The sequence below is a fragment of the Eriocheir sinensis genome, chromosome 62 (genome assembly GCF_024679095.1).
Source record: "Eriocheir sinensis breed Jianghai 21 chromosome 62, ASM2467909v1, whole genome shotgun sequence".
In the NCBI taxonomy this organism is placed as follows: domain Eukaryota; kingdom Metazoa; phylum Arthropoda; class Malacostraca; order Decapoda; family Varunidae; genus Eriocheir; species Eriocheir sinensis.
The window spans coordinates 6,666,056-6,693,017 of NC_066570.1; the positions used below are offsets into that span (position 1 = coordinate 6,666,056).

At 48.9% G+C, this 26,962-nt stretch overlaps 1 protein-coding gene across 1 annotated transcript in view; it reads left to right on the forward strand.

Annotated features, from left to right (window-relative positions):
• Positions 1-24,850, forward strand: part of LOC126986697 (serine-rich adhesin for platelets-like) — a 94,490-nt gene extending 69,640 nt beyond the window's left edge. Inside the window, exons 5-14 of the mRNA XM_050843053.1 lie at positions 208-384; positions 10,463-10,594; positions 10,953-11,121; positions 14,125-14,334; positions 14,843-14,980; positions 17,008-17,123; positions 17,598-17,794; positions 20,922-21,054; positions 21,528-21,698; positions 22,070-24,850. Of these exons, the coding sequence (XP_050699010.1) occupies positions 208-384; positions 10,463-10,594; positions 10,953-11,121; positions 14,125-14,334; positions 14,843-14,980; positions 17,008-17,123; positions 17,598-17,794; positions 20,922-21,054; positions 21,528-21,698; positions 22,070-24,616 (3,990 nt within the window). The 3' untranslated portion in view covers positions 24,617-24,850. The remainder of the gene's footprint in view (positions 1-207; positions 385-10,462; positions 10,595-10,952; positions 11,122-14,124; positions 14,335-14,842; positions 14,981-17,007; positions 17,124-17,597; positions 17,795-20,921; positions 21,055-21,527; positions 21,699-22,069) is intronic.
• Positions 24,851-26,962: the final 2,112 nt, after the last annotated feature.

Below are 26,962 nucleotides of genomic sequence, written 5' to 3' on the forward strand. Positions count from 1 at the left end.
CACCCCCTCACTCACTCCTCTTCCTTCTCCTCCTCTTTCATTCTTTCCCCACTTACTCATCCCTCACGCCTTCATTCACTAACGCCCCCCTCCTCCTCCTCTCCCTCAACTTCTCTTTCACCCCTCCATACTTACCCATCCCTTTAAACCACCACGTACTCCCTCACTCACCCTCCTCACTCACTCCCCCTTCTTCCCCTCCTTCAGAACCTGCGCGGATCATTACGGAGCCAAATGGAGGCGTACCGCGGCAGCCCCAACAACCCCGTGCTGCTGTACCATCTGCTGCCCACCAAGCTGCTCAGCGACGACTTCCAGGCCGACATGCTGGCCGAGACGAGACACCAGGGGCACAGCGTCAGGATCAACAAGTACTCCAACGGGGTGAGTGGAGGGAGGGGTGATGGGGGGAGTGGGGGGATTGAGGGTGGGAATGGGTGATGATGCGAGAGTATATAAGTGCATTGGGGGAGGAAGTAGGAGGGAGGAAGAGAGATAAGGAACCATGAACACCGTAAGATCAAATACTTCAGCGGGATAAGTGACCGAGTGTTCCGGAGTGCTGGAGTGCTGAAGAAGGGCTGAGGAGTGGGTGGGGTGAAAGGGGGAACTGGGGGGTAGAGTGAGGAGGGAGGAGAGAGTGGGGAAGAGACGAGGCACTAGGGGCACACAATCAGAATCAACAAGTACTCCAACGGGGTGAGTGGAGGGAGGGGTGATGATGGGAGGGAGGGTGGGAGGAAAGGAGAGGATGTAACTGAGGGGGGGAAGAGAGACAAGGTATACCATGAACACTGAGTCGGGATCAAGTACTCTAATGGAATGGGTGGCTGAATGGACGTGTTGGGAAGGGGTATACTGGAATGCTGGGGTGGCGGGTGGGTGAGAGAGTGAGTGAGTGATGGAAGGAGGGAGGGAGGAAGAGACTAGGCACCATTAACACATCATCAAAACGGGGTGAGTGACTGAGTAGCTACATCAGGAAAGGGTGTGCTGGGGTGCTGAGGGACGCTTAACACACCCTTATAGAAAACTAATAGAAAAAGTGATATTTATCCAAGTAGGGAGTCCCACGAAGGAAAATCTTGATGGTACGAGAGATTAAGTAACAGAAAGAACACAGGTACATGGGACAAAGAGGACTAAGAATAAGGCGTTGGAAAGGGTCGAGTGTAAAAAGAGGAAAAGTAGGTTGGGTGAGGCGAACATGGAGAGTATGTAAACTGCAAAGGGTAACAATTTTAAAAGAGGAAAATAGGGGAGTGTGGGAGAGAACACGTGAGGGAGAGTATGTAAGTTGAAAAGGGTAACAATTATAAAAGAGGAAACGAAGGGAGAGTGGGCGAGGCGAACTTGGGAGGAAGAAGAATCTGTAAGGAAGTAGTGAATTAGTAAAGAAATAAAGAACTACGCAGTGAAGAAGCAAAGACACAAGATCCGGCTAAACAAGTACTCAAACAGGGCGAAGAAGGGATTAAAAAGGGAGATTAGAAAGGAGAAACTGCATGTGGTGAAGGGAGTATAGGGAGTGAGGGAGGGAGAAAGGGAGGGAGTTGTGGGGAAGCGAGGAAGAGAAGGAGGAGGAGGAGTGGAAAATGGGAGACTTGGGAAAGGGAGAATTGAAAGTAAGGATGGAAAATGGGGAATATGCGTGTGAAGGGAAGTGGAGGAGGAGGAAGGAAGGAGAGAGAGAGGGAGGGGATAGCGAAGGAGGGAGGGAGAGAGAGGGTCGGAAAATGGGAGATACTGGGAAAGGGAGAATTGAAAGTAAGGATGAAGAATGGGGAATATGCGTGTGGGGGGAAGAGGAGGAGGAGGGAAGGAGAGAGAGGGAGGGGATAGCGAAGGAGGGAGGGAGAGAGAGGGGCGGAGTATAGCATATGCAACACGGCATACAAAACCAATTGAAACTAACCGTCCACGGAGAGATTAAAACCAAACTAATCTTAAACTAAAACAGCTTCTTCAGAGAGACTTAGACTGCGAGAAGAAAGAAAACTAACCGAGACAGATTAACGCCCCAAGAAGATAGGCAAAGAAGGATGCTGATAAAAATACTACTGAATAAATAGATAAAAATGAAGAGGTTAGAACTCGTCGGAACATAAGGAAACAGTTCAAGGGCGCGAAAAAAAACCCAATAATGAAAAAAAAAAAAAAAGCCCGCTACTTACCGCTCCTGAATAGAGTACAGAGGAGTGTTCAAAAAGAGAGGACTGATAAAGGAGATAAGCAAAAAAAAAAAAAAAAAAAAGTGGCTGAGGAATAGGAAAGTGGATGAATGGAACAACAAACGAGGGGGACGTGTAGTTAGTGCGAATGTGATGGAATAAATAGAAGTGGAGGACAGGTGGAAAGGTGGATGGGGAGGACAGGAGCTGGATAACAGGTTCTCTAGAGTGGTCAAGTGTAAATCGACTGGTCTAGGGAGTTTCGTCGAAGGGAGATGAGTGTGTGTGTGTGTGTGTGTGTGTGTGTATGTGTGGGTGGGTGTGGGTGTGGGTGGGTGGGGGGAAGGGGGGTTAGAGAGTGAATTTCGGCTTTGACTTGAAGATGTAAAAAGGATAAAAAAGAAAGAGGAGGAGGAGGATGAGATGAAAGGAAGAGTGAAAAGAGAGAGAGAAAGGAAGAAAAATGAGGAACTAAAGGAGCGTAGATTAGACAGTGATGAAAATGAAGGAAATACAACATAAAAAGCGATTAACAAGGAAAGCAAGAAAAAAAGATGGATAGAAGAGTATAAGAAAGAAACAAAATAGAAAAAAAATAAAAATAAAAATTGGATCATGTGAACAGAAATACAGAGGAAGGAAGGAAGGAATATATATGTGATAGATAGATAGATAGATAGATAGGTAGATAGAGATAGATTAATTGACAGCTAGAAAGAGAGAATATAGAAAAAATAGAAGATAAGAAATACAGAGGAAGAAAAAAATATGAAGAATCGATTGAAGAAAGATACATACATGATAGATAGATAGATAGATAGATAGATAGATAGAGATAGATTAATTGACAGCTAGAAAGGAAGAATATAAAAAAGAAAAGGAGGTAGGAAGGGAGGGGAGGAAGGTTGGAAGGAAGAACAGGAATCATAAGAGGGTGAGTCAGACCAGAAGGAGGAGGAGGAGGAGGAGGAGGAGGAGGAGGAGGAGGAGGAGGTCAAGGTGGAGGAAAGATGACCCTTCGCTTACCTAACCTTAAGGAGACAGTCCCCCCCTCCCCCCTTTCTCTCCCTCCCTCCCTCCCTCTCTGCTGTCCAAAAGTGTCCATCCCTCCAGCTCCCTCCCTCCTCCAGCCTCCTTTCTCTCCATCTCTCTCTTTTATCTCCCTTTCTGCTTCCCTCCCTCCTTCAGCTCCTCTCCATCCCTGTCTTTCTCTCTTCTCTCCCTATCTCTTCTTTTTCTGTTTGTCTCCCTCCCTCCCTCCCTTTTTTCTCTCCCTCCCTCTTCCCTCCCAGGCTCTCTCCTTTCTTTCTCTCCCTCTCCTTTCTCTCCCTATCTCTCCTTCCCTCCCTGTCTCTCTCTTTCCTTCCTATTTATCCTTTCCTCCCTTCTCCAGCTCCCCTTTCACTCTCTCTCTCTCTCTCTCTCTCTCTCTCTCTCTCTCTCTCTCTCTCTCTCTCTCTCTCTCTCTCTCTCTCTCTCTCTCTCTCTCTCTCTCTCTCTCTCTCTCTCTCTCTCTCTCTCTCTCTCTCCCTCCTTCCTCCTTCCCGTCTCCCTGTCTCCCTCCTATCTTCCTTACAACTCCCTTCCGCACTATCCACCTCCTCCTACTCTCTCTCTCTCTCTATCTCTCTCTCTCTCTCTCACTCTCTCTATCTCTCTCTCTCTCTCTCTCTCTCTCTCTCTCTCTCCTAACTGCCCCACTCCCACTCTCTCTCTCTCTCTCTCTCTCTCTCTCTCTCTCTCTTCCCTCTTTCCTCCTTCTCTCCTTCCTTCTCCGTCTCCATGTCACCCTCACTGCCTCCCTCTCTCCTCCCATCCTTCCCTCCCTCCATCCCTCCCTTTCTCCCTCCTTTTTCTTCTCCCCAGTTTAAATTCACTGTTCTCTGATATTGTTTTACTCATTCATTATTTCACAATCCGTTATTTATCCAGTTATTTATTCATTTCCTCTCTATTCTGGCATCATGGAGGGCTCGTTTTGCTAAGATCACTCATTGCTCTTTTTGTCTTATCTCGTAACTTCATCCTTCCATTGTTTTTGGACTCTTTTCCGTAATGTAATCTCCCATTGTGATCTTCTGTTGCTCCGTGCATTGCTTGGTATCTTCGTGGACAATTGCGGCGTGATGCATTTCGTAACTCAAATATTATGTGTTTTTTACTGTTAGACCAAACCTCTACGAAAGCCTTGTCGAATGTGTGTTTCTTTGGACTCATGGTACAGAGGAAGGGTCAAACTACCGCCAGGGTCATTGAATCAACTACTGGAAATGCCCAAAACTCCTACGAAAGCCTTGTCGAATGTGTGTTTCTTTGCGTTCATGGTACAGAGGAAGGGTCAAACTACCGCCAGGGTCATTGAATCAACTACTGGAAATGCCCAAAACTCCTACGAAAGCCTTGTCGAATGTGTGTTTCTTTGGGTTCATGGTACAGAGGAAGGGTCAAACTACCGCCAGGGTCATTGAATCAACTACTGGAAATCCCCAAAACTCCTACGAAAGCCTTGTCGAATGTGTGTTTCTTTGGGTTCATGGTACAGAGGAAGGGTCAAACTACCGCCAGGGTCATTGAATCAACTACTGGAAATGCCCAAAACTCCTACGAAAGCCTTGTCAAATGTGTGTTTCTTTGGGTTCATGGTACAGAGGAAGGGTCAAACTACCGCCAGGGTCATTGAATCAACTACTGGAAATGCCCAAAACTCCTACGAAAGCCTTGTCGAATGTGTGTTTCTTTGCGTTCATGGTACAGAGGAAGGGTCAAACTACTGCCAGGGTCATTGAATCAACTACTGGAAATGCCCAAAACTCCTACGAAAGCCTTGTCGAATGTGTGTTTCTTTGGGTTCATGGTACAGAGGCAGGGTCAAACTACCGCCAGGGTCATTGAATCAACTACTGGAAATGCCCAAAACTCCTACGAAAGCCTTGTCGAATGTGTGTTTCTTTGGGTTCATGGTACAGAGGAAGGGTCAAACTACCGCCAGGGCCATAAAAATACCCCTGGAAATGCCCAAAACTCCTACGAAAGCCTTGTCGAATGTGTGTTTCTTTGGGTTCATGGTACAGAGGAAGGGTCAAACTACCACCAGGGCCATAAAAATACTCTTGGAAATACCCAAAACTCCTACGTGTGTGTGTGTGTGTGTGTGTGTGTGTGTGTATGTGATGACAAGTCCAGCTCGTGATCAGGCCGTGGTGGAGAATTACACACACACACACACACACACACACACACACACACACACACACACACACACACACACACATCCTTTTCGCACTTTCATCTCGTCGTTTTTGCGTATCCTTATAAAGTATTCGGTTTTTCTATTGTTTTTTCTACGTCACTCATTTCCATACCTGTGTAAATCCTTTCTTTTTTTTAATATTTTTTTATCTGACTCATATTCCAGAGCTTTAATATTTTCTCTCGTCTTTTCGTCCCTGGTTTTGTGTGTTTACCTGATAAGACTTTTTTTTTTACATTTAACTCCCTCTCCCTCTCGCCCTCCCAACCCCTGCTCTCTCCCTCTCCCTTCCTCTCCCTCTCTGTCTCTCCCTCTCGCCCTCAAAACCCATGCTCTCTCCCTCTCCCTTCCTCTCCCTCTCTGTCTCTCCCTCTCGCCCTCCCAACCCCTGCTCTCTCCCTCTCCCTCTCTGTCTCTCCCTCTCGCCCTCCCAATCCCTGCTCTCTCCCTCTCCCTCTCTGTCTCTCCCTCTCGCCCTCCCAATCCCTGCTCTCTCCCTCTCCCTTCCTCTCCCTCTCGCTCTCCCAATCCCTGCTCTCTCCCTCTCCCTTCCTCTCCCTCTCTGTCTCTCCTTCTCGCCCTCAAAACCCATGCTCTCTCCCTCTCCCTTTCTCTCCCTCTCTGTTTCCCTCCTTCCTCCTCCCTCCTTCCCTGCAGTGCATAAAAAAAATAACAAAAGACGGAGGTGGTTGTGGGATTAACTGACTTATTTCGGTAACTTATTTCTTATACAATTTTCATTTCCATACATGAATAGTTACGTTATTTTTTTCGTTATTTCATTCGTATTTGATTTAGTGTTTCGTTCACCCCTTCCCGTAATGTGATACTGTGTTGTTCCACCTAAAACTAAGAATGGACTCTCTTCAATACTTTCCTCATTTACATACACGAACAATCACTTTACCTTTTATTGTTCGAGGCGTCTTTTTTATTTAGTTTTTTCCTTCCTTCCTTCCATCCCCGCCTCGCCTCCCTGCCCTGCCCGCGCCGGCCCTAAGCCTCCCTTTTGAAGCAGGATCCGAACAGCTTAAACGAATCTCTCACTCACTCTTAGGGGCTGTAACCCTCTCTCTCTCTCTCTCTCTCTCTCTCTCTCTCTCTCGTACCGTAATTTGCGCAGCAGTAAACATGTCTTCGTGTGTTATGTTTGCGTTACGATATATGGGCGGCATCACAACAGGGTATATCTCTCTCTCTCTCTCTCTCTCTCTCTCTCTCTCTCTCTCTCTCTCTCTCTCTCTCTCTCCAAACGCAGTACTCATTTTCTCATCTTTCTCATCTTTCTCATAGCGTCTAGTTTTATTTTCATCGTTAATCATAAGTCTTTCAGTTTAAATAAGAGTCGTTTGTTTGCCTTCCTTCCCTTCCTTCTTTCCATCTTTCTTTCTTTCGTTCTTTCTTTCCTTCTCTCCCTTTCTTCCTTTCCTATCCTCCTCCTCCTCCTCCTCCTCGGCGTTCTGAGTGACGTCACCGATGACACTGTTGATGGCGATAGTGATGGGTGGGTGAGCTTTCAGTAATATATGATTGCGTATTGTGTATTGCTCTGTATTGTTAGACGCCTCCACCCCTCACATCACCTACTTCCAAAGGCCTTAGAGGATATCAGTTGAGTTCTTATGTGTGGTATCTTTGGGTCACATTCTTGAACGTACCGGCGAACAAGCACACACACTTAACAAGGCTTTCATAGAGGTTGTAGGGATATCCAGGGGTAGTTTTCTATGGCCCTGGTGGTAGTTTGACTCTTCTTCTGTATTGTGATATATTAGGGTCATATTCTTGAACGTACCGGCGAACAAGCACACACACACTTAACAAGGCTTTCATAGGGGTTGTAGGCATTTCCAGGGGTAGTTTCCTATGGCCCTGGTGGTAGTTTGACTCTTCTTCTGTATTGTGATATATTAGGGTCATATTCTTTAACGTACCGGCGCCCAAGCACACACACACTTAACCCGGTAACAGCGACGGGCCAAATTTGTGACTTTACCGTGTAGCAGCGACGGGCCAAATTTTCGCCGTGATATAAGCCCCCCAAAATAGATGATGCATAAACTGATCACAAATGCTTTGATATATATTATGAAATGGTTTGCGTGAGTGATGATTTTTTTTCTAATTTTTCTCGTTTAGAGGGACCTTTAAGAAACATGATCCCCGCAGCTACCGGGTTAACAAGGCTTTCATAGAGGTTGTAGGCATTTCCAGGGTAGTTTTCTATGGCCCTGGTGGTAGTTTGACTCTTCTTCTGTATTGTGAACGTGAGAAAAGACTCATTACAACCCGACTGATCTCCCTTACAGCCTTTAGAATTAGTTGATGCGAGAAAGAAAGAAAGAAAGAAAGAAAGAAAGAAAGAAAGAAAGAATACCGACATTAGGTTCACGGTACGGAGGAAGGGTCAGACTATCACAAGGGTCATAAAACTACCCCTGGAAATGCCCACCACTCCTATGAAGGTCTTGTCAAATATGTGTTCTTGGGGGACTAAAGGTTTAAGAGTACGGCCCGCAGTGAACCAGCGAGTCTTGTCTTGATCTAGCGAGTAGTTAATGGCGCCTTGGTACTTCTATTTTACGTCATCTATGTATTTTTTTCTTCTTTACAACAAAGGAGACAGCTCAAGGGCACAAAAAAATAAACAATAATAAAAAAAAAAAAAAAAAGCCCGCTACTCGCTGCTCCCAAAAAGAATCCAAAGAGGTGGCCGAAAGAGAGGTCATTATAATTATATAGTCCGGTCATTATATATAGTCCGGTCATTATATATAGTATGTCCTTCACCCGCTTCCCCCGTCCCTCTAAGACGCGTAACTCAAATATAATGTGATCTAACTTGACTAACTTCTAATAATCTTTTCCTCTCGTCCTTGTTCCCTCCCTCCCAACGCAACGTAACGAAACCGAACTTATCCTAATCTAACCAAACTCCCTTCCAGAACCTTTTACTTAAGTTCCTCTCCTCTCCTAATTTTTCCCGTAACTCTCCTTCCTCTCCGAACTCAACCTAATCTACCCTAACTATGCTTTGCCGACCTTTTCCTCTCGTCCTTTCCTTCCCACGCAATGTAACAAAACCTAACATACTTCCACTAACTTTTCTTATCTTCCTTTCCTCTCCTAACTCGCCTTCCTCTCCGAACTCAACCCAGTCTACCCGAACCACCTTTTAACAACCTTTACCTCTTGACCTTCCCAACGCAACGCAGCGCAACGTAACCGAAGTTGACCTAATTCTACTTAAGTTTCTTCCAATACCTTTTTTCGTATAGTCCTTTAAACTTCTAACTCGCCTTCCCCTCCGAACTCAACTTTATCTACCCTGACTACCCGTTCATGACCTTTTCCTTTCGTCCGAGACGGGACAACTGGCCGCGGCCACTTAACCAATTGACCGCCGCGGACACATCTGTGATTGTGTTAATAAGACACGAATCTCTCGATGACTGACTCAGGTCGGGTTCATAAGATACGACTCTTAATTCTTAACCATTATGCTAGTTGGCAACCCTAAAAGGATCCATTAGCTTCCTCCATTAACCCGCATTTTTATTTTTATATAAAAAAAATCTGGAGGTGACCTCGATAAGTCTGTGATAGCTCTGTGATAGTTGTGATGGAAGCGACTGTGTTGGGGAGGCAGGAATGACGAAAAACAACCCTGGCCCTGGCGTGTGTTCCCATGGAGTACATGACTGAAGCATTTGAACATCTCGCTGATGAACTGCCGAGTGAACATCAAGTGCTTCATGATTGGTTTAAAACAGGACAAACAGTCACGCAGAAGCTGCTCATGGAAAGCTGCAAAATGAACTTGAAATGCAACATCCTGTTGTTTGGAAATTTATTAATTGTTTGAAAAAAGTCCAACGTGGAAGAGACCTAGATTCCGAGCAGCTGATCGCAGGGCAAGACCCAGCTGTCAAGTTGAAGAAATACAGACAAGTAGATGAAACAAAGCAATTGTCAGTGAATTTGAGGGTAGAAATTCTATTGAATATCTTGGGGGACTTGCCCGTAATTTTTCATAGATTTTTGCAGTTGCATCTTTTTTTTTTTTTACAATTACTTATTAGGTAATTTTGAAATTTTATAATTTTTGCTTAAGTATCTTATATTTCTTTAATCCAATAAAACACCCCATTAATTCTTTTAACCCTCTTGTTATATCAAGCACAATCTTATTTATCAACAACAAAAAGTTCCATATGGCGGCGAGTTGGCCGCAGCGACTAGTCTTCTGCTAAATTTGGCGGCCAGTTTCCTCGGCCAGTTAGTCTGCGGCCAGGCGTCCTGGACCCCTTTCGTCCTTCTTAACGCAACACAACATAACCGAACTTGACCTGATCTTTCCAAAGTAGCTTCTAATATTTTTTTCTTCTCGTCCTTTCTCTCCAACTCTTCCTCCTTTCCCTTAAATGAACACCGGGGCTGACTCACTCTTATAACCTGTGAGCTCACGTAATTTAATCTTGCCTAACTACCTCCATTCTTTCCTCTCCTACACTCCCCTTCTCCGCTCACATAAACGGACCTAACCTTCCTTTTTTTTTTTTTTTTTTTTTTTTTACTTTCCCGCCTATAGCGCCGGTAGGCTTTCTTCAGGGGCCAGATGGTCGGCCCAAGCCCATCATGGCGCAGTCAATTTTTTTTTATTGTGGCGCCAGTTATGCTTAACCCAACCTACGCTCTCCTAACCTAATATAATCACCTGTGGCTCAGTGTATTCTAACCTAACCCTCCATTAACCTTTTTTTCTCCCCTACTCTCCTTAAACCTATCAAACCCTCATATAGTCTAACCAAACCCAACTTGAAGGCCATTCTAATTAATCGTGCAAACTAATCTAACCTCGCTACTTATATCGTCAACGGTTCACTAATGTAAAAAAAATAACCTAACTCGAAGGAAAAACAAACGGGTGTGTTTACATTGATTCTATAACGGGACCTAACCTCTCCTCTCTCCCTGCTTCCTCGCCGTCGCCGTCTCTTCGCCGTCCCCGCCTCTCCGTCGCCGCCGCCCACGCCCGCAGATGACGACGACCAACTGCGCGCTGCTCATCCGCAAGGACCAGCACGCGACCAACGGCGTAGTGCACCTCATCAGCAACATCCTCGACCCCTCCATCGGCACCCTGCAGAACGTGGCCGACATGGTGCTCAACGTGAGTGTGGGTGGGTGGGTGGGGGATGGGGGGGCGGGGTATTTGTGTGTGTGTGTGTGTGTGTGTGTGTGTGTGTGTGTGTGTGTGTGTGTGTGTGTGTGTGTGTGTGTGTTTCTTTTTAATTACTTTACTGATTGATATGCACTTACGTGTTTGTCTCTGTCTTTGTCTGTTTGTTTGTTTGTTTGGTGATCTGTTTGTCTGTCTGTGTCCGTGTTTGTTTGAGCAAGAGAACATAAGAACATACTGTCTGTTAATGTATTTGTGTCTGCCTGTCTGTCTGTCTGTCTGTCTGTCTGTCCTTTCCCGTCCCCACCCCCCACACTCCCCTTGCTCACCCTCCCGCCTCCCCGCGCAGGACGGCCGCTTCACGGTGCTGGCTGACGTGCTGCAGCGGAGTGGCTACATCAACGTGCTGCGGACCATGCAGGGCTCCGTCACCGTGCTGGCGCCCTCCGACGAGGCCTTCCAGAAGCTCTCAGAGTCACGAAGGGAGAAGATCATCAACGACAGGGAGGCACGACTAGGTGGGTGAGGGGAGCTGGGTTGTTGGTGGGGTATGTTACTGTAAGGGTGGTAATGTGTGTGCCTGTGTGGGTGAGGGAGTGTGGGAGAGAGGAAGGAAGGGGAGGAGAGGGTATATAATTGTCAGACTACGTGGATGAGGAAGGGTGTATGGGTGATGGTGAGTGGGTGAGGGAGGGTGAGGTATTAGAGTTGGTGTATGAGTGTCAGGCTCTGTGGGTGATGAAGAGAGGGGAGTTGGGGGAGGGGGCTGACGTATTCCGAAGGGTGTCAGGGTGATGGTGTGCCTGAGGGAGGATGGGGGAGGGAAGGGAAGGAAGGATAAATATTAGTGTTGGTAGTAGTGTTGATTAGGGTGACAGGAAGGGTGAGGGAGGTGCATTTTGGGTATAAGGTAGTATAAGCAATCGGAGGTGAGGGGTGAGGAGGGTGGTGAGTGTGTGGTGGTGGTGATGACGAAGGTGGTGAGTGATTGTAAAGAAAATGAAGTTGGAATTGGATTAAGGACAGTGCAGTTGTGGTAGTAGTAGTAGTAGTAGTAGTAGTAGTAGTAGTAGTAGTAGTAGTAGTAGTAGTAGTAGTAGTAGTAGTAGTAGTAGCAATAGTAGTAGTAGTAGTAGTAGTAGTAGTAGTAGTAGTAGTAGTAGTAGTAGTAGTAGTAGTAGTAGTAGTAGTAGTAGTAGTAGTAGTAGTAGTAGTAGTAGTAGTAATAGTAATAGTAGTAGTAGTAGTAGTAGTAGTAGTAGTAGTAGTAGTAGTAGTAGTAGTAATAGTAATAGTAGTAGTAATAGTAGCTGACACTGTGTTATGCTGTTTCATTTCAGTCAATTTTTATATTAAGAAATTTCAACTATTTCTACCACAACCACCGCCACTAACATCACCACTATCACCACCACTATCACCACCATCACCACAATCAGAACCCTCACCACACCACCGTCAACACCGCCACAATCACCACAACCCCATTAACAACAATCACCTCCAATTTAGACGTGACACACCCAATTCTCTTTCATCACCATCTCTTGTGTCTCTCCAGCCTCCTTCTCCTCCACCTCCTCCTCCACCTTAACCACTTTAATCCTCCTCCTGTTCCTCCTCCTCCTCCTCCTTCTCACTCCAATCTCAGCACCACCACCACCACCAATGACATCACCACCACAACCACCATTTTTCGTCCTTCAACCTCACCCCCACCCTCACCCCACGCTCCGACCCCTCACCTATCTTACCCCAACCTTCATCCCACCCCAATGCAGATCATCACCCCCCAACCTTCACCTTGATCACCCAGCATCCATTCCCATCTCTCCCTTTGCCTCCTCCATATCCCTTTCTTTGTATATTTCACTCCCCAATGACCTCCCTAACAAACACATCCCACCACATACCTATCTTTATCTCATCTTACCTTCCCACCCAGCATCTGTTATCTTCACCCCCTTTCCTCCCTTTCCCTTTCCTCGTCTCTCTGGCTTATAATTCTTAGGTTGGTATTATAAGATACTTTTACTTCTCCACATCAGCTATTTCTAAAGGTCAAAGAAGGGGTCAGCCGGGTACTAGTGAGTGTTTCTTTAGTTTCATGGTACAGCAGAAGGGTCAAACTACCATCAGGGTTATAAAACAACCCCTGGAAATGCCCACAGCTCCTACGAAAGCCTTGTCAAATGGGTGTTCTTGGGCGACGAAATATCTTATAATACCACCAAATTAGTGTCATTCCCAACATCACCCTTGCTTTATCTTAACTTCTCATCCAGCATCCGTTCCCTTCACTCCCTTTCCTTCCCTTCCTTCTATCGAATGGTCGGAAAAATGGCAAATGTCTTTTAATGTTGACAAATGCAAAGTCATGCTCATTGGATCCCAAAATAGTAACCATACATACATCATGAATGGGAGACCTCTGCAAGCGATGCAGGAGGAAAAGGATCTTGGAGTCACTATCAGCAGTGACCTGAAACACGCGAATCACTGTAAAAAAGCATACAACAAGGCCAACATTATGCTCGGGTTCATAGCGAGGAACTTCGAGTGTAAAACACCAGACGTGATGCTATCCTTGTATAATTCCATGGTAAGACCGCACCTCGAGTATGCAGTGCAGTTCTGGTTCCACCAATTACAGAAAGGACATTGCTCTACTGGAAAGGATTCAGCGACGCGCCACAAAGATGATTCCAACCTTCAGGGCTCAACCGTACGAGGAACGACTCAAGCGACTCAATCTCTTTACATTGGACAAAAGACGCCTACGAGGGGATATGATTCAAGTCTTCAAGTATCTAAAAAAGTTCAATAACGTCGATTACTCCAAATTCTTTGAACTGCAAACCAACTCAAGAACTAGAAATAACGGTTTACCCATTCAGTCGAGTCGATGTAACACAGACATTGGAAGGAGTTTCTTTTCAAACCGAGTCATCCGCCACTGGAACAATCTTCCCTCAGAAGTAGTAAATGCGAATACCATCAACTCCTTCAAATATAGAATCGACCGTCATTTCGCTGCGTCGGGAGTAAATTGAATAACGAGGGGCTTCCATCTGCTCCTCAATATCGAGGTGCTTTCATCTGCTCACCAAGCCCCAAGTGGCGGTCGAGCAGATTAAATCACCCAAGCGGGCGACCTCGTAATGAGCCAATAGGCTTTCTGTTGCCTGCATTTCCATGTTTCCATGTTTCTCCGTTCCTTTCCCAACTTCCTTACTCTCTCATCCCCGACATCACCCCTTCTTTACCTTACCTACTTACCCAGCATCCTCATCTCTCCCCAAATTTACCTTACCTACCCAAAACAGTCCAGCATACTTCACATTTACCTTATCTGTCCTACCTTAACTTACCTTACCAACCTCACCTCCTCACCCAGCATCGTCCCCTTTCCCCAACTTTACCTTACCTTCCCAAAACAGTCCACCATACTTTACCTCATCTGCCTTACCTTACCAACCTCACCTCCTCATACAGTATCATCCTCCGCTCTCCCCCAACAGCCCTGATCCAGAACCACGTCATCCCCCACGTCATCTGCGAGTCCGCGGTGACTGGAGAGCATCGCGTGTCTACCGTCTCCAGGGACCGACTCACCTTCTCCTGTGACATCTCAGGCACCTTCGTGGAGACAACCAAAATGAGGGGCAACTTCAACCTGGGGCAGAACGGCATCGTCCACATGATCGATGACGTCCTGCTGCCTGATAGAGGTGTGTGTTTGGGTGTATGGGGGGGAGAGGGAGAGAGGAGTTTGTTGGAGAGTGGGTGTAGGTGGGCACTGTGTAGGGGGAGAAGGGAGAGAGAGGAGGGTATTTGTTGGTAGGGGTGTGGGGGGGTACTTGATAGATGGAGGGGGAGGAAAGGGTAGGTGTGTAATGTAATCATACATTCATTAAAAAGTAAAGAGATATACCCCCGTGAGATCCCGGGGCATTACAGTTGTTGAAGTGGTGTGCGGTGAGGAGGGAAGGGTAGAGTGTGTGTGTGTGGGGGGGGTAGTGGGGGGGTGGCTTTGTGGGTGTGCGCGGAAGTGTGTGTGCTTTCTTGCTTTATTCTCCCCATTCTATTTTTCTATTTCTATTCTATTCTATTTTTTTATATTTCTTTCTATTTTGTTGTGGCCCCATCTTCCATATTCGTCCTCCCTCCCTTGTTTTACATTCTAATTTTCGTTCCCTTTCCTTTCCCTCCCTTCCCTCACCTCCGTCTCTCTCCCAGCCAAGAACCTGCTGGAGCTGGCGGAGAGTCGTCAGTTGCACACCTTCGTCGACCTGGTGAAGAAGGCGGGGCTGGAGGAGACGCTCACCCACACCGGGGACTACACCTTCTTTGTGCCCGACGAGGCCGCCTGGTATGGTAGGTATTAGAGGGGGAGGAAGTATAAACAAGCTACCCTTAAAATTCATCCTCTATCTTGATTTATAGAAAATGGTAGAATTGTAAGGGGAGGTTATGTAAAAAGAGGTGTTCGATTGGGCGTGTTTGGTTAGTTTTACCGCATTGTTATTTAGCGTCTTACCATAACTGGGCGTTATCGCGATAAGTTATCGCGATACTTTATCGCTGATAACAAAATCGGGTTATCGGCCATCCGCTTCTTATTTAAATATATATCGGTATCTTCGTTACCTTAGTAACCAAACTAGCGATAATCGCTACTTTTTTCCGCCTCAGAAAAAAAAACCCGTCTCCTCCCTACTGCGCATGCGTGGCCCGGGCGCCCGGTGTTGTATGAAAAAACTTCGGGGTATGAAATATCTTCGGTGAAGAGATTTCATACTTAAATCATCAACATTAAAACACTAAGTTAGGTTTTATGTTAGATTCAAAAGTCAATATATCAAAGAAAAAAATCATTTAACTTTGCCCCCAAAATGATTATTCACTGCCTCAAATTTGATATTCCATTTTCGTTTGTGAGCATGCCATGGTATTGAAGGCACCCGGTGTTGTGTTATTTGGTGTCCCATCGTCAAAAGCTGGCGCTTTTGTTTACAAACACTGGTCTCTCGTGAACTGCGCATGTTCAGACCAGTAAGCGAAACCCTGTACAGTCTCACAAAGCTTTTTAAAGCTGTAACCTCATTTCTTTACCTTTCCCGCACCTCTCTTCCTCCTCCTCCTCCTCCTCTTCCATTCACTTACCTTACAACACCACCAACTCTTCGTCTTCCTTCTCTCTATCTTTTTGTCTCATCTTCGTCCTTCCCTTTCTCTCAACTCCACCACCTCTTCCACCTTATCCACCCCACTCTACTTTCCCTCCTCCTCCTCCTCCTCCTCTTCTCAACGCCACCAACTCTTCTCTTCCTTCTCGCTATATTTCCATCTCTTTGTCTCATCTTCGTCCTTCATTTTCTCTAAACTCCACCACCTCTTCCACCTTATCCACCCCACTTTACTCTCCCTCCTCCTCCTCCTCCTCCTCCTCTTCTCAACGCCACCAACTCTTCGTTATCCTCGTTTTCTTCCTCCTCTCTTCCATTTCCTCACTTCTTTGTCCTAACTTCGTCTTCCGCTTTCTCTCCACTCTATCATCTCTTCCAACTTATCCTCCACACTTTGCTTCTTGTTTCTCTTTTACTTTTCATCACCATACCACCACCACCACCACCTCCTCCTCCTCCTCTGCGTTCAATGCGTTAAGGACTTGGGGGTCAAAATCGCGTCAAACCTTAAATTCTCACATCAATGAATCGATACAGCAAATAAAACGAACAGAATGTTGGGCTTCATTAAAAGAAACTTTTTATTCAAGAATAAAGATGTAATACTTCCGCTCTACAATAGTTTAGTCAGACCCCACTTGGAATATGCAGTACAGTTTTGGTCTCCCCACCATGCAAAGGACATTGCTAAATTAGAAGTTGTTCAGCGTCGGGCAACAAAAATGATCCCTTCCTTGCGCAATAAATCCTACAAAGAAAGGCTTTCCACCCTTAACATGTTCTCTCTTGAGAAACGTCGCCTCCGAGGAAAACTGATCGATGTTTTAAAATACTTAATGGTTTCACGAATGTAGACAGATCAACATTGTTTATGATCAATGACACTTTGCGTACGAGGAACAATGGCGTAAAACTCAAATGTAGACAAGTAAATTCAGACTGCACCAAATTTTTCTTCACCAACGTTGTAGTGCGAGAATGGAATAAGCTCCCACCTTCAGTGGTCCAGTGTAACACGATTGACTCCTTTAAAAACAAGCTCGATCGTTACTTCCTTCAACTTAATATTAACTAGAGTTGAAATGCAACTTTTTGGAGCCATCTGATTAATGTAGAATCACTTAGGTTTAAGGACAGACCACCTAGTCTGGACCATGGGGTCATTGTGGTCTGATTTTCTACATAAATCTATCTATGTAAATCCTCCTCTTGCAGCCCTCGACTCCCAGGTGCTGGATGAGGCTCGGCGGGACCTGGACCTGGCTGGGCAGCTGGTCAGGTTCCACGGGGCGTACGGCCGACACCTGACCAACGCCATCACCGACAACCAGGTAAGAGAGATGGGTAGAGAGATAGATAGATAGGTAGTGAGATGGATGGATACATGGATAGGTAGATAGATAAAGAGATAGGTTGATAGATAGAGAGATCTACAAACACACCCACCTCACCATCATACTCCTACATACATCTCACCACATCACCACTACATCACAACACCTCACCATCACTACACCATCACCACCTCACCATTTTTTCACTACCTTACCACTTACATCGAGTAGCGGGCCTTTTTTTTTTTTATTATTGTTTCCTTTTTTGTGCCCTTGAGCTGTCTCCTTTGCTGTAAAAAAAAAAAAAAAACTTGGGAGGGGATATCCAGCACACCAGTACCACATGGGAAACACTTCACTATCCACCACAGAGGCAGAAAAAGACATGGGACTATAATATGTTACCAGGCTACCAGGGAAGGCCAAATCTGTGCCAATCGCAGCGGATGGGCTAACCCCTCCCTCCTTCAGGCCATCATGACGCTGAACGAGGAGGACCCGGTGCGCCTGCAAGTGTGGCGTCGCGGCCTGGGGGTGGAGGACGCGCGCATCACCGAGCCCGACCTGGAGGCGCAGAACGGCGTCATCCACATCATCAACAAGGTCATCACGCCCTCCAACCAGAGCATCGATGACGTCCTCCGCTCTATCCCCGGCCAGAGCTTCGAGTAGGTTGGGTTCGGTTGGTTTAGCTCAGGCTGGGTTAGTTTAGCTTTTTTTTTTTTTTTTTTTTTACGTCTTCGCCTGTAGCCCCGGCAGGCTTTCTTCAGGGGCCTGGTGGTCTGCCCAAGCCCGTCATGGCGCAGGCAGTTTTTATAGTGGCGCCAGTTATGCTTGTCTCATGCTGCCCCCCGGAACTCCTTCTTGATTCACTTGGACGGTTTCCTCTAGAGTCTAGAGTCCGTGTTGACGACTGGTCTTCAGGACAGCACGTGGGTGCTCTTTAAGCTACAGTCACACTGACTTTACGACCTGCTAACGACCACCCGCGACCCCAAAATGCTGCGATTCACACCCACCGCTCCCCGACCACATTGGTGGCAAAGTAGTCGTGCGACCGAACGGCTACCGACGGTCGTTTAGTGTCCGTCCAGTGTCCGTCCAGTGGGTGGCCGGACGGCGATCATGGTAAGATTCACACCTTGACCTCACACCTGGAGTCAGGCCAAGACGCCCCCCATACGCCGACCGGTGACCGACAGAAAAGGACCAGTACGCGTCCTGTTGCAATGAGGACGGCGACCTCCCTTAACGACCTGCTGCTGACGTGTTACAGTAATATAATCACCCAGTGTGGGGTTCTTGAAAGGCCTGGACTTCCGAAAATCCCGTAAATTCTCAGCAATAAAAATATATAAAATAAAATAACTGAAAATTGAGTTATCAGACTCACAGCCCCTCTAGTCCTTATTATTATTTAAATATCTGACCAATCACATCTCTCATAGGGTAAGCAAAAGCCAGATAAGCGTGCTCTTAAGTTTATTGAAAACAACAAAGAAACTCGCTGGAAATTAAGAATAATTAATTAACACCAAACACACAGCAACCTAGTAGCTATGCTAAAACATCCTGACAAATGGTTACTTAGCTGTAGCTGGAAGAAGGGGGAAGCCACACCCTGATCTTCCTCGTGGTCCGTTAGGCCTGGAGTCCTTCTGTCCTCTTCTCGTTCCTCACTGCAACGCGCCGTGCCCTCCTTACCTCCCAACGTCTCCCCTCGCCTGAGTACACAATCACTCTGGAATTGTGGATACTACAGGCAGGAAAACCCCACGATGGACAGCGTGGCGCGGGAGGCTGGGGAGGGACGTCTACTTGCGGCCGAGTCTGGGCGGAAGATGACTTGAAAGATGGCGGCGGTCCCACAATGCTCAGGCCGGGCAAGATGCCAGCTCTCACCATACGGCATCTTGTTTTCTGTGCAACACTTACGCTAAAACGCCCTAACGGCTATGGATTGTTATTTATTAATAATCTAACACATGCAATTGGTCATAGTGGGTCATGCAGCCCACACATAGCTCAGCGTTGGCAGTATTAACGAAATTATTTGAAAAGCTTTTGTTTCCCGCCTGCTAGTGTTTCTTCCCGCTCTCTCCATCAAAATGGCGGGGACCCCCGCGGCCACAGGCCACTCCCTGAATGATGAAATCATGACACCCAGTTATATTAACCATTTCTCATTCTTATTTCTGTAAATTATTTGTGAAAAAATAGATACTTATAAAGGTAATGAAAGTATTCTGTGCTTCACTGCAGCAAAAGACGGATATTTGTGACCCCCCCACCGCACCCCCCCGCGCCCTCTATGTGCCACAGACATGCAAAAAATGCTCCAAACAATCACGGTTTAACCTGTTGTTAGTATGTATGTTACATTATATTCGTTCGAAAGCATTTCCATCACCCTGGGCAGAGCAGAAGATGAAATTAACAATTCTTTTTGAAATGGATAAAAGCCAATAGCTCGACTGACTCTCACTGTTACTGCTGTGCACATCATGTCCTGCAGTGATTTATTTTGGTTAGGCGGAGGTGACCCATACACCCGTGTATTTGACCTGTGCCCTGTGGAGCAGGTTGAGTCGGGACGGAGCTTGGGCGGGCTGAGGTGCGTGGGACGTCACTGCTCAGGAATGTACCTCATTTCCGGGCAAGGGTGGTTTGATCTACCACTGGTCGCCGCACAACTCGCCGTGTGGTGGAAGACCGGACGTCGACCACGGCCAGTGACAGATGAAAAGTGGACGGCGAACATCAGCGACCTCTTACTATCTGACGGCAACCAGACGGCGTCCGCTTGCCATCTGGTCGCCGTTCAAAAGTTAATGGTCACCTGTCGGCCACCGGTGGCAGTCAGCTTGCCGTCCAGACGCAGTCCATTCGGCCACCGGACGGCAACCTTTTTTACAACCGGCAGCGACCTGAGAGGTCGGCTGGAGGTTTTAGACCAGCACCTAAAACCTCCAGCCGACCTTTTCGGTCGCACGGCGGGTGGAGACACATGACGATCGCACGCACGACCATGTGAGACCTCACGCAACCTGCAGGTCGCTGGAAGTCGTCAGTAGGTCGTAAAGCCAGTGGAATTGGGTTAGTTTATCTTGGGTTTGGGTTGGAAATGGGTTAGTTTAGCTTGGGTTTGGGTTGAGATTGGGTTAGTTTAGCTTATGTTTGGGTTGAGAATGGGTTGCAGTGGGCTTGTCGGAGTTAGTGTGGCTTGGTTGGGTTTGGGTTGGGTTGGGTTGAAGTGCTTGGGTTGAGGATTGAGTTTGGGGTTGGGTTCGGTTTGGCTTGATTTGTGTTGGGGGTGTCTTTGGGCCAGTTTGGGCTGGATATGTTTTGGTTAGTGTGTCTTTGTTTTGGTCTGGGTCTGGGTCTGGGTTTGGGTGTAGTCTGTTTGGGTGTGGTTTGGGCCTCCTTAGGTTAGGTTGGTTTGAGTATGTGTTGTGCTGAGGACTGTCGGTCTGTCTGTCTGTGTATGTCCGTAAGTCTGTTCAGGTTTAATATAAAGTGTTGGGAACTGTCTGTCTGTCTTTCTGTGTGTCTGTCTTTGTATGTGTGTATGTACGTGAGTCTTTGTTGGGTTAATACAGTGTGTTTGGAACAGTCTGTCTGTCCGTCTGTCTGTGATTGTCTGTCTGTCTTCCTGTATGTATGTATGTCTGTGTGTCTCTACGTTAAGTCTCTGCACGTCTGATAAAATGTCTTGGGGTCTATCTGTCTGTCTGTCTGTGTCGGACATAAGTCCGTAAGTCTCTGCAGGTCTGACCAGTCTTTCCTCCGCGGCAGAACCTTCCTGGAGGCTGTGGGCCGCGTGTCGGAGGAGGGGGAGGAGGGCGCCCTGCTCAGCCTGGGTCCCGGCGACGAGATGTTCTACACCTTCTTCGTCCCCAGCGACAGGGCCTTTACCAGGGTCAACCAGGTAAGGGGCAGGGGAAGGGAGGGTAGGGAAGGGGAAGGGGGAGGGGAAGGAATGGGATAAGGGATAGGGAGGAAGGGGAAGGGAAGGGTGAGCAGTATCAGGGAAAGAATGGGAAGTAAGAACAAGTGTAGGGATATAGGAAGGATAGGGAGGAAGGGGGAGGGGAGGGTGAGCAGTATCAGGGAAAGAATGGGAAGTAAGAGCTAACAAAGGTCATCGTGCCAAAGGGCACGGTGACCTTTGTTAGCTCATCGGTAGCTCAGTCAGTTTGCTGCCCAGACTTCTACCCAGAAGGCCCGGGTTCGATCCCCGGCACTCAGTGGTGTATACATATCGAGAATTTTCAATGCGTTGTTGCAGTCGCTCGTGTGTGTGTGTGTGTGTGTGTGTGTCAGCGCATGAACTAACATCATCTTACCTTCTGCCATTTCTCCCCCTCACCCCCGTTCCTCCTCCTTCCCTCCATCACACAGAACCTGCTGCGTCGCCTGCGGCAGGACGACGCCTACACGCGGGAGGTGGTGCGCCAACACGTGGCCGTCAACATGTTCCCTGCCACATCCTTCGAGAAGAACCTCGTCTACACGGTGAACGGCATGGCGGCGCCCTTCGACATCAAGAAGGCCCGGAACGACGTGCTCAAGGTGGGATGCTGTGCCTCTCCTTGGTCTTGGGTCTTCCTGCTGCTGGTGCTGGGCTTGTAGGATTGTAGTGACCCGCGTGATGGGGAAACCCTCCTAAACTCACTCAGCGAGCGGGATACCTCTTAGGCCGACTGGTTAAAGAGTGGTTTTACCATCTCACCGGTCGCGGGTTCGATACTCGGTGCCGGTAAAACCCTTTTCGGGTCTGGATTAATTTCTCGTGTGTTTCGTGACACGCAGAGGTCGTGTGGATAGGTCGTAAAGGGGAATTCAGCAGCGTTGCAGGATTATCACACGCAAGCACACAAACACACGCACGCGCACACACAAACACCCAAAACAACACACTTCTAATCACCCTTATCTTGCAGGTGAACGGCGAGCAGGTGACCAGCTCTCACCTGTGTGCCAACGGTGTGATCCACGTCATCAACAAGGCCTTCATGCCCGAGACCACCTACAGTACCTACGGTTACGGCGGCGGCTCCACGCGCAGGACCTACCAGCAGACGGTGACCTTCGCTGAGCGGTACAACGGCGTGAACCAGGAGCTCCCCGGCGTGCCCCAAGGTAGCGTTGAATCCCAGACCTCCCGAGCCACCCGCAGGAGGACGACCAAGAGGAGGCGAGGGGGTTCCTTCCAACCCTCTTTCCCCTCCTCGACTACTTCACCTCCTCCGGCCGCCGCCACCCTCACCACCCCTCCCTCGCCCACCGCACAAGACGAGGTGGATGAGACTCACCTCGAGGGCACGAGACTCGAGGCCACAGAGGACGAGGCTTCACTCAATGCCCTTAGCGGGTTTCCAGGAGGCTCAAGGACTCCCTACGACGAGCCGGGGTCCTACAACGAACCGGGTCTCCGTGACGGCCTCAGTTTGGGGCAAAGACCACGCCAAGGATCCCACTCCGACGAGGAAGGGTCCTACGTGTCCTCCTCCTATAACCCCTCCACTATCTCCTCCACCACCACCTCCTCCACCACCACCTCCTCCACCACCACCACTGCCTCCACCACCATCCTAGGGTCCCGAGATGAGGAGGAACAGTCCTTAGATGGCCGTCGAAGGGAAGGTTCCTCCCCATCTTCCTCTTCTTCCTCCTCCTCTTCCCGTCGTCGCCCTCATGACCCTGATGTAGACGGCAGCGCCTCCCCATCTTCCTCCTCTTCTTCCTCCTCCTCTTCTCGCCGTCGACCTTATGACCCCGATCTAGACGGCAGCGCCTCCCCATCTTCCTCTTCTTCCTCTTCCTCTTCCTCCTCTTCTCGCCGTCGACCTCATGACCCTGATGTAGACGGCAGCCCCTCCCCATCTTCCTCTTCTTCTTCCTCCTCCTCTTCCGGTCGTCGCCCTCATGACCCAGATGTAGACGGCAGCGCCTCCCCATCTTCCTCTTCTTCCTCTTCCTCTTCCTCCTCTCGTCGTCGACCTTATGACTCTGATCTAGACGGCTCCTCCTCCCCATCTTCCTCTTCTTCCTCCTCCTCTTCTTCCCGACGTCGTCCTTATGACCCCGATCTAGATGGTAGTTCCTCCCCATCTTCCTCTTCCTCTTCTTCCTCCTCCTCCTCCCGTCGCCGGCCTTATAACCCTGATGTAGATAGGAGCTCTTCCCCATCTTCCCCATCTTCCTCCTCTTCCTCTTCCCGTCGCCGCCGTCCTTATAACTCTGATGTTGATGGTAGACCCTCCCCATCATCTTCCTCCTCCACTTCTCGCCGCCGTCCCGACATCCCTGATCCAGACGGAGGCTCCTCCCGATCCTCCTCCTCTTCCACCTCTTCCCGCCGTCGTCCAAATTATCCTGCTGTTGATGGTAGTTCATCCTCCTCCTCCTCCACCTTCACATCGCGTCGTTATGGTGCTGATTTAGACGCCGGCTCTTCCTCCTACAACGCCTCACTGTATCCTTCCTCCTCCTCCTCCTCCTCCTCTTTATCCTCCTCTCGTCGCCGTGATCCAGACTTGGACCGTGAGCCTTCCTCCTCCTCCTCCTCCAACTCTTTAAGCCACTCCATCACCAGGACGAGGTTTGAGGCTCCTTCAGGCTCCCTCTCCCCAATCCCTCGCGGCAGGCCCGGCGAAATCTATCCCACCCGCCAGTCTAGTCAGGCCGGGGCCACCTCCACCACCACCAGCACCATCACCACCACCCACTCCACCGACCTACGGGGAGGCGTCACTAGTCTTGAGGAACCCACTACTAATCTAAGGGAATCAGAAACTACTCTAAGGGGATCAGAAACTATTTTGAGGGGATCGGGAGGCTCATTAAGGGGATCAGAAACTACTCTAAGGGGATCAGAAACAAGGGAATCGGGAACTTCTCTCAGAGGATCAGAGACTTCTCTAAGGGAATCAGGAGGTTCTCTAAGGGGATCAGAAACCATTCTCAGGGGATCAGAGGCTAACTCACGAGGTTACGGTAATAACCTGAGGGGATCCAGCACATACGAAGGGGGCACTAGGCTGAGGACTGGCCCTGACGTAAGCGGATCCAGCACCTATGTTAGGGAGTCCAGCACCGTCAGCAGTACAGGTGGGTTCAGCAGTAGAGTTGAGGGAGCGGGAGTCTCTTCAAGGGGCTCCAGCACTGACATAAGAGGGTCGAGTACTGATATAAGGGGATCAGGCTCTGCTATAAGGGGATCAGGCACTGACTTAAGGGGGTCCAGTACCGTGGTAGGCGGGAGGAGCGGCGGCCTGGACACCCGCGCCGGGGGCAGCAGCCGCGGCCTCGCCTCCTCGTCCCGGACCTACCGCTACCAGTACACCAGCGGCGCCAGCGGCCTCGAGGGTCGCCAGGACCAGGACCTCTCCAGGCAGCCCTTCGGCCCCAGCACCTTCCCCTCCACTGTCACGCCGCCCCGCGCCTTCCCCCGCCCGTCCTTAACAGCACAGGAACCCGCAAGGTGAGCTACGTTGGTCATTCCTACGGCCAGGACGTCGTGGGCCACAACGATCAGCTGACGCGGGTCACACGGCCCCCGCCCCTACCCTACCACCTCGGAACGGAGGGCCGCAGCGCTTACGGACAGGAGGTGACGGGTCTCCGTGCTCTTGGGGAAGGAGCTGGGAGCGTGCGGGCGCTGGAGGGGGTGGACGTGGGCGGTGAGGGCTTGGGTCAGAGCGTGTACAAATACAGCAAGACTTCCCACGTGCAGCACGTGCAGGGCCCCACCGAGGTGCTCCCCGTCACCAGCCTGCACAGCGCCAGCAGCGGCCGCAGCACCACGACCATCGGCAGCGTGCGGCGGAGTCACCGGCGGCGCCTCAACATCACCAAGACCTCGTACACGTACTCCGTGCCGGTGCTGCACCCCCGCCTCACGCCGCCCATCCGCTCCGCCGATAACAAACTTGGTTCCTTGTCTCCCGTTTCAGCCTACGCCTTCACAGGGGACGAGGACATGTACGCTGACGGCACAGAGTTCGCCGAGGTGAAGGGCCTCGGCGTGGAGAACGTCACGAAACAGGAAGCTCGAGCGCTGCGCCGACGCTTCCGGAAAAAGCGGCACCACAAGCGGCGGGGCGGCAAGGGTCGGCGGCGGCGGGGCCGACGAGGCAGGAGGAACCAGACCTCCAAGCAGACCGACGCCCCCGAGGAGTAGCCGCGGCGCCCCAGGAGGCAGCACACCGCAGGGCCTCCCCGTTCACCCTTCCGCCGTACCACCCATCCGCCCACCTACCCCCTATCGGCGCTACATGCTTGCTCCATCCAGCCCCCCGCCCCCCGCCCCGCCTCCCGCACCCACTGCCACTCCTCTGCTGTGAGAAATGAAGGGAACAGACGAACCTATTGTTAGCTGTTTACAGTGTATTAGTACCCCACAGAAGATAGACGCACATTATATTTTATACGTTGAAAGCTTTAGAGAAGTTACTATATATATTACTATATGTTATTATAATTATTATTATTATTATTATTATTATTATTATTATTATTATTATTATTATTATTATTATTATCATTATTATTATTATCATTATTATTATTATAATCTTCGTCATTATTACTACGATTCTTCGGGGAGCTGCCGCCGTAGCTGCAGGAGCTCCTTCCTCCCTCGAGTCGCTGCCGCCCTCCGGTACACAGTTCGGCTGACTTACGCAGTACCTCAGTTCGCCAATGTTGTTGTCGTTGTTTACTCTGCGGACGAGAGCGAGAGTAGACGCCGTGCCCCGCCGCGGGTGTCCCCAGGGGCCGCCTCTATAATGGTGCTTTAGTTATAAGGCTGTAACGCCCTAACACCTTTTATGTTTACTCTCCATATTTATCCTAATAAAAGTTTTGGGGGAAGGTCTTCGTGTCCTCATTGACCCTTCCAATAACGACCTCAGTGTCCGAGCCTGTGGATCCTCAGACGCTCAGTGCTTGTCAGTCCCTGGTTGAATGCAGACGTGCCCCGCCCAGACTCCGTAACTGCCTTGGAAGCTGCCGCCTGATCCAGACCACCGGCTGAGCGAGTAATCCTTGTCAACAAAGGTAAGCTTACCGGAGTTTTCGTGCTAAAAATAATAAACGGGAAGAAACAAACGAAGAGAGAATCTAACGATCTTGAACGTAGTATAGCATACGCTATAGCTGCGTGGCGGCTTTTTTTTTTTTTTTTTTTTTTACGTTGTTGCCTATTGCGCCGGTAGGCATCTTCCCGATGGGGCCTGATGGTCGGCCCAAGGCTTCTTCCAGGTGGTTTTTGATGGTCGGCCCTGCCCGTTCTGGCGCAGGCGAGTGTTTACAGTGGCGCCATCTTGCATTGGCTCATGCTGCCCCCCGGAACTCGTTCTTGATTCGCCTGGACGGCTTCCTCTAGAGCAGTGTTTCTTAAACTTTTTTGTGCAGCGGACCCCTTTTATTAAAATTACTCATGTAGCGGACCCTTTATTATTATAATTTTCCTCTTGAGTTTGAAAGTGTTTGCAGGTCATAATATACTGAAATTACAACTGAATTATTTATTACTGGCTTATCTTCAAATCCCAATGTGACTTAGCCACTGTAAAAAGCCATCAGGATTTGGTGCTACAAAAATAGGAATTTATGACGTTTTGGCCGAAAATTTGACTGAAATCGATATTAAAAATTATCCTGCGGACCCCTTGGAACATTCCACGGACCCCTGGGGGTCCGCGGACCACACTTTAAGAAACACTGCTCTAGAGTCCGGGTTGATGGGTGGTCTTCAGGACAGCATGTGGGTAGTTTTAAGCCACTCGGCGGTGACTGAAAAATCCGAGTGGTAGCGTGGGGATTCGAGC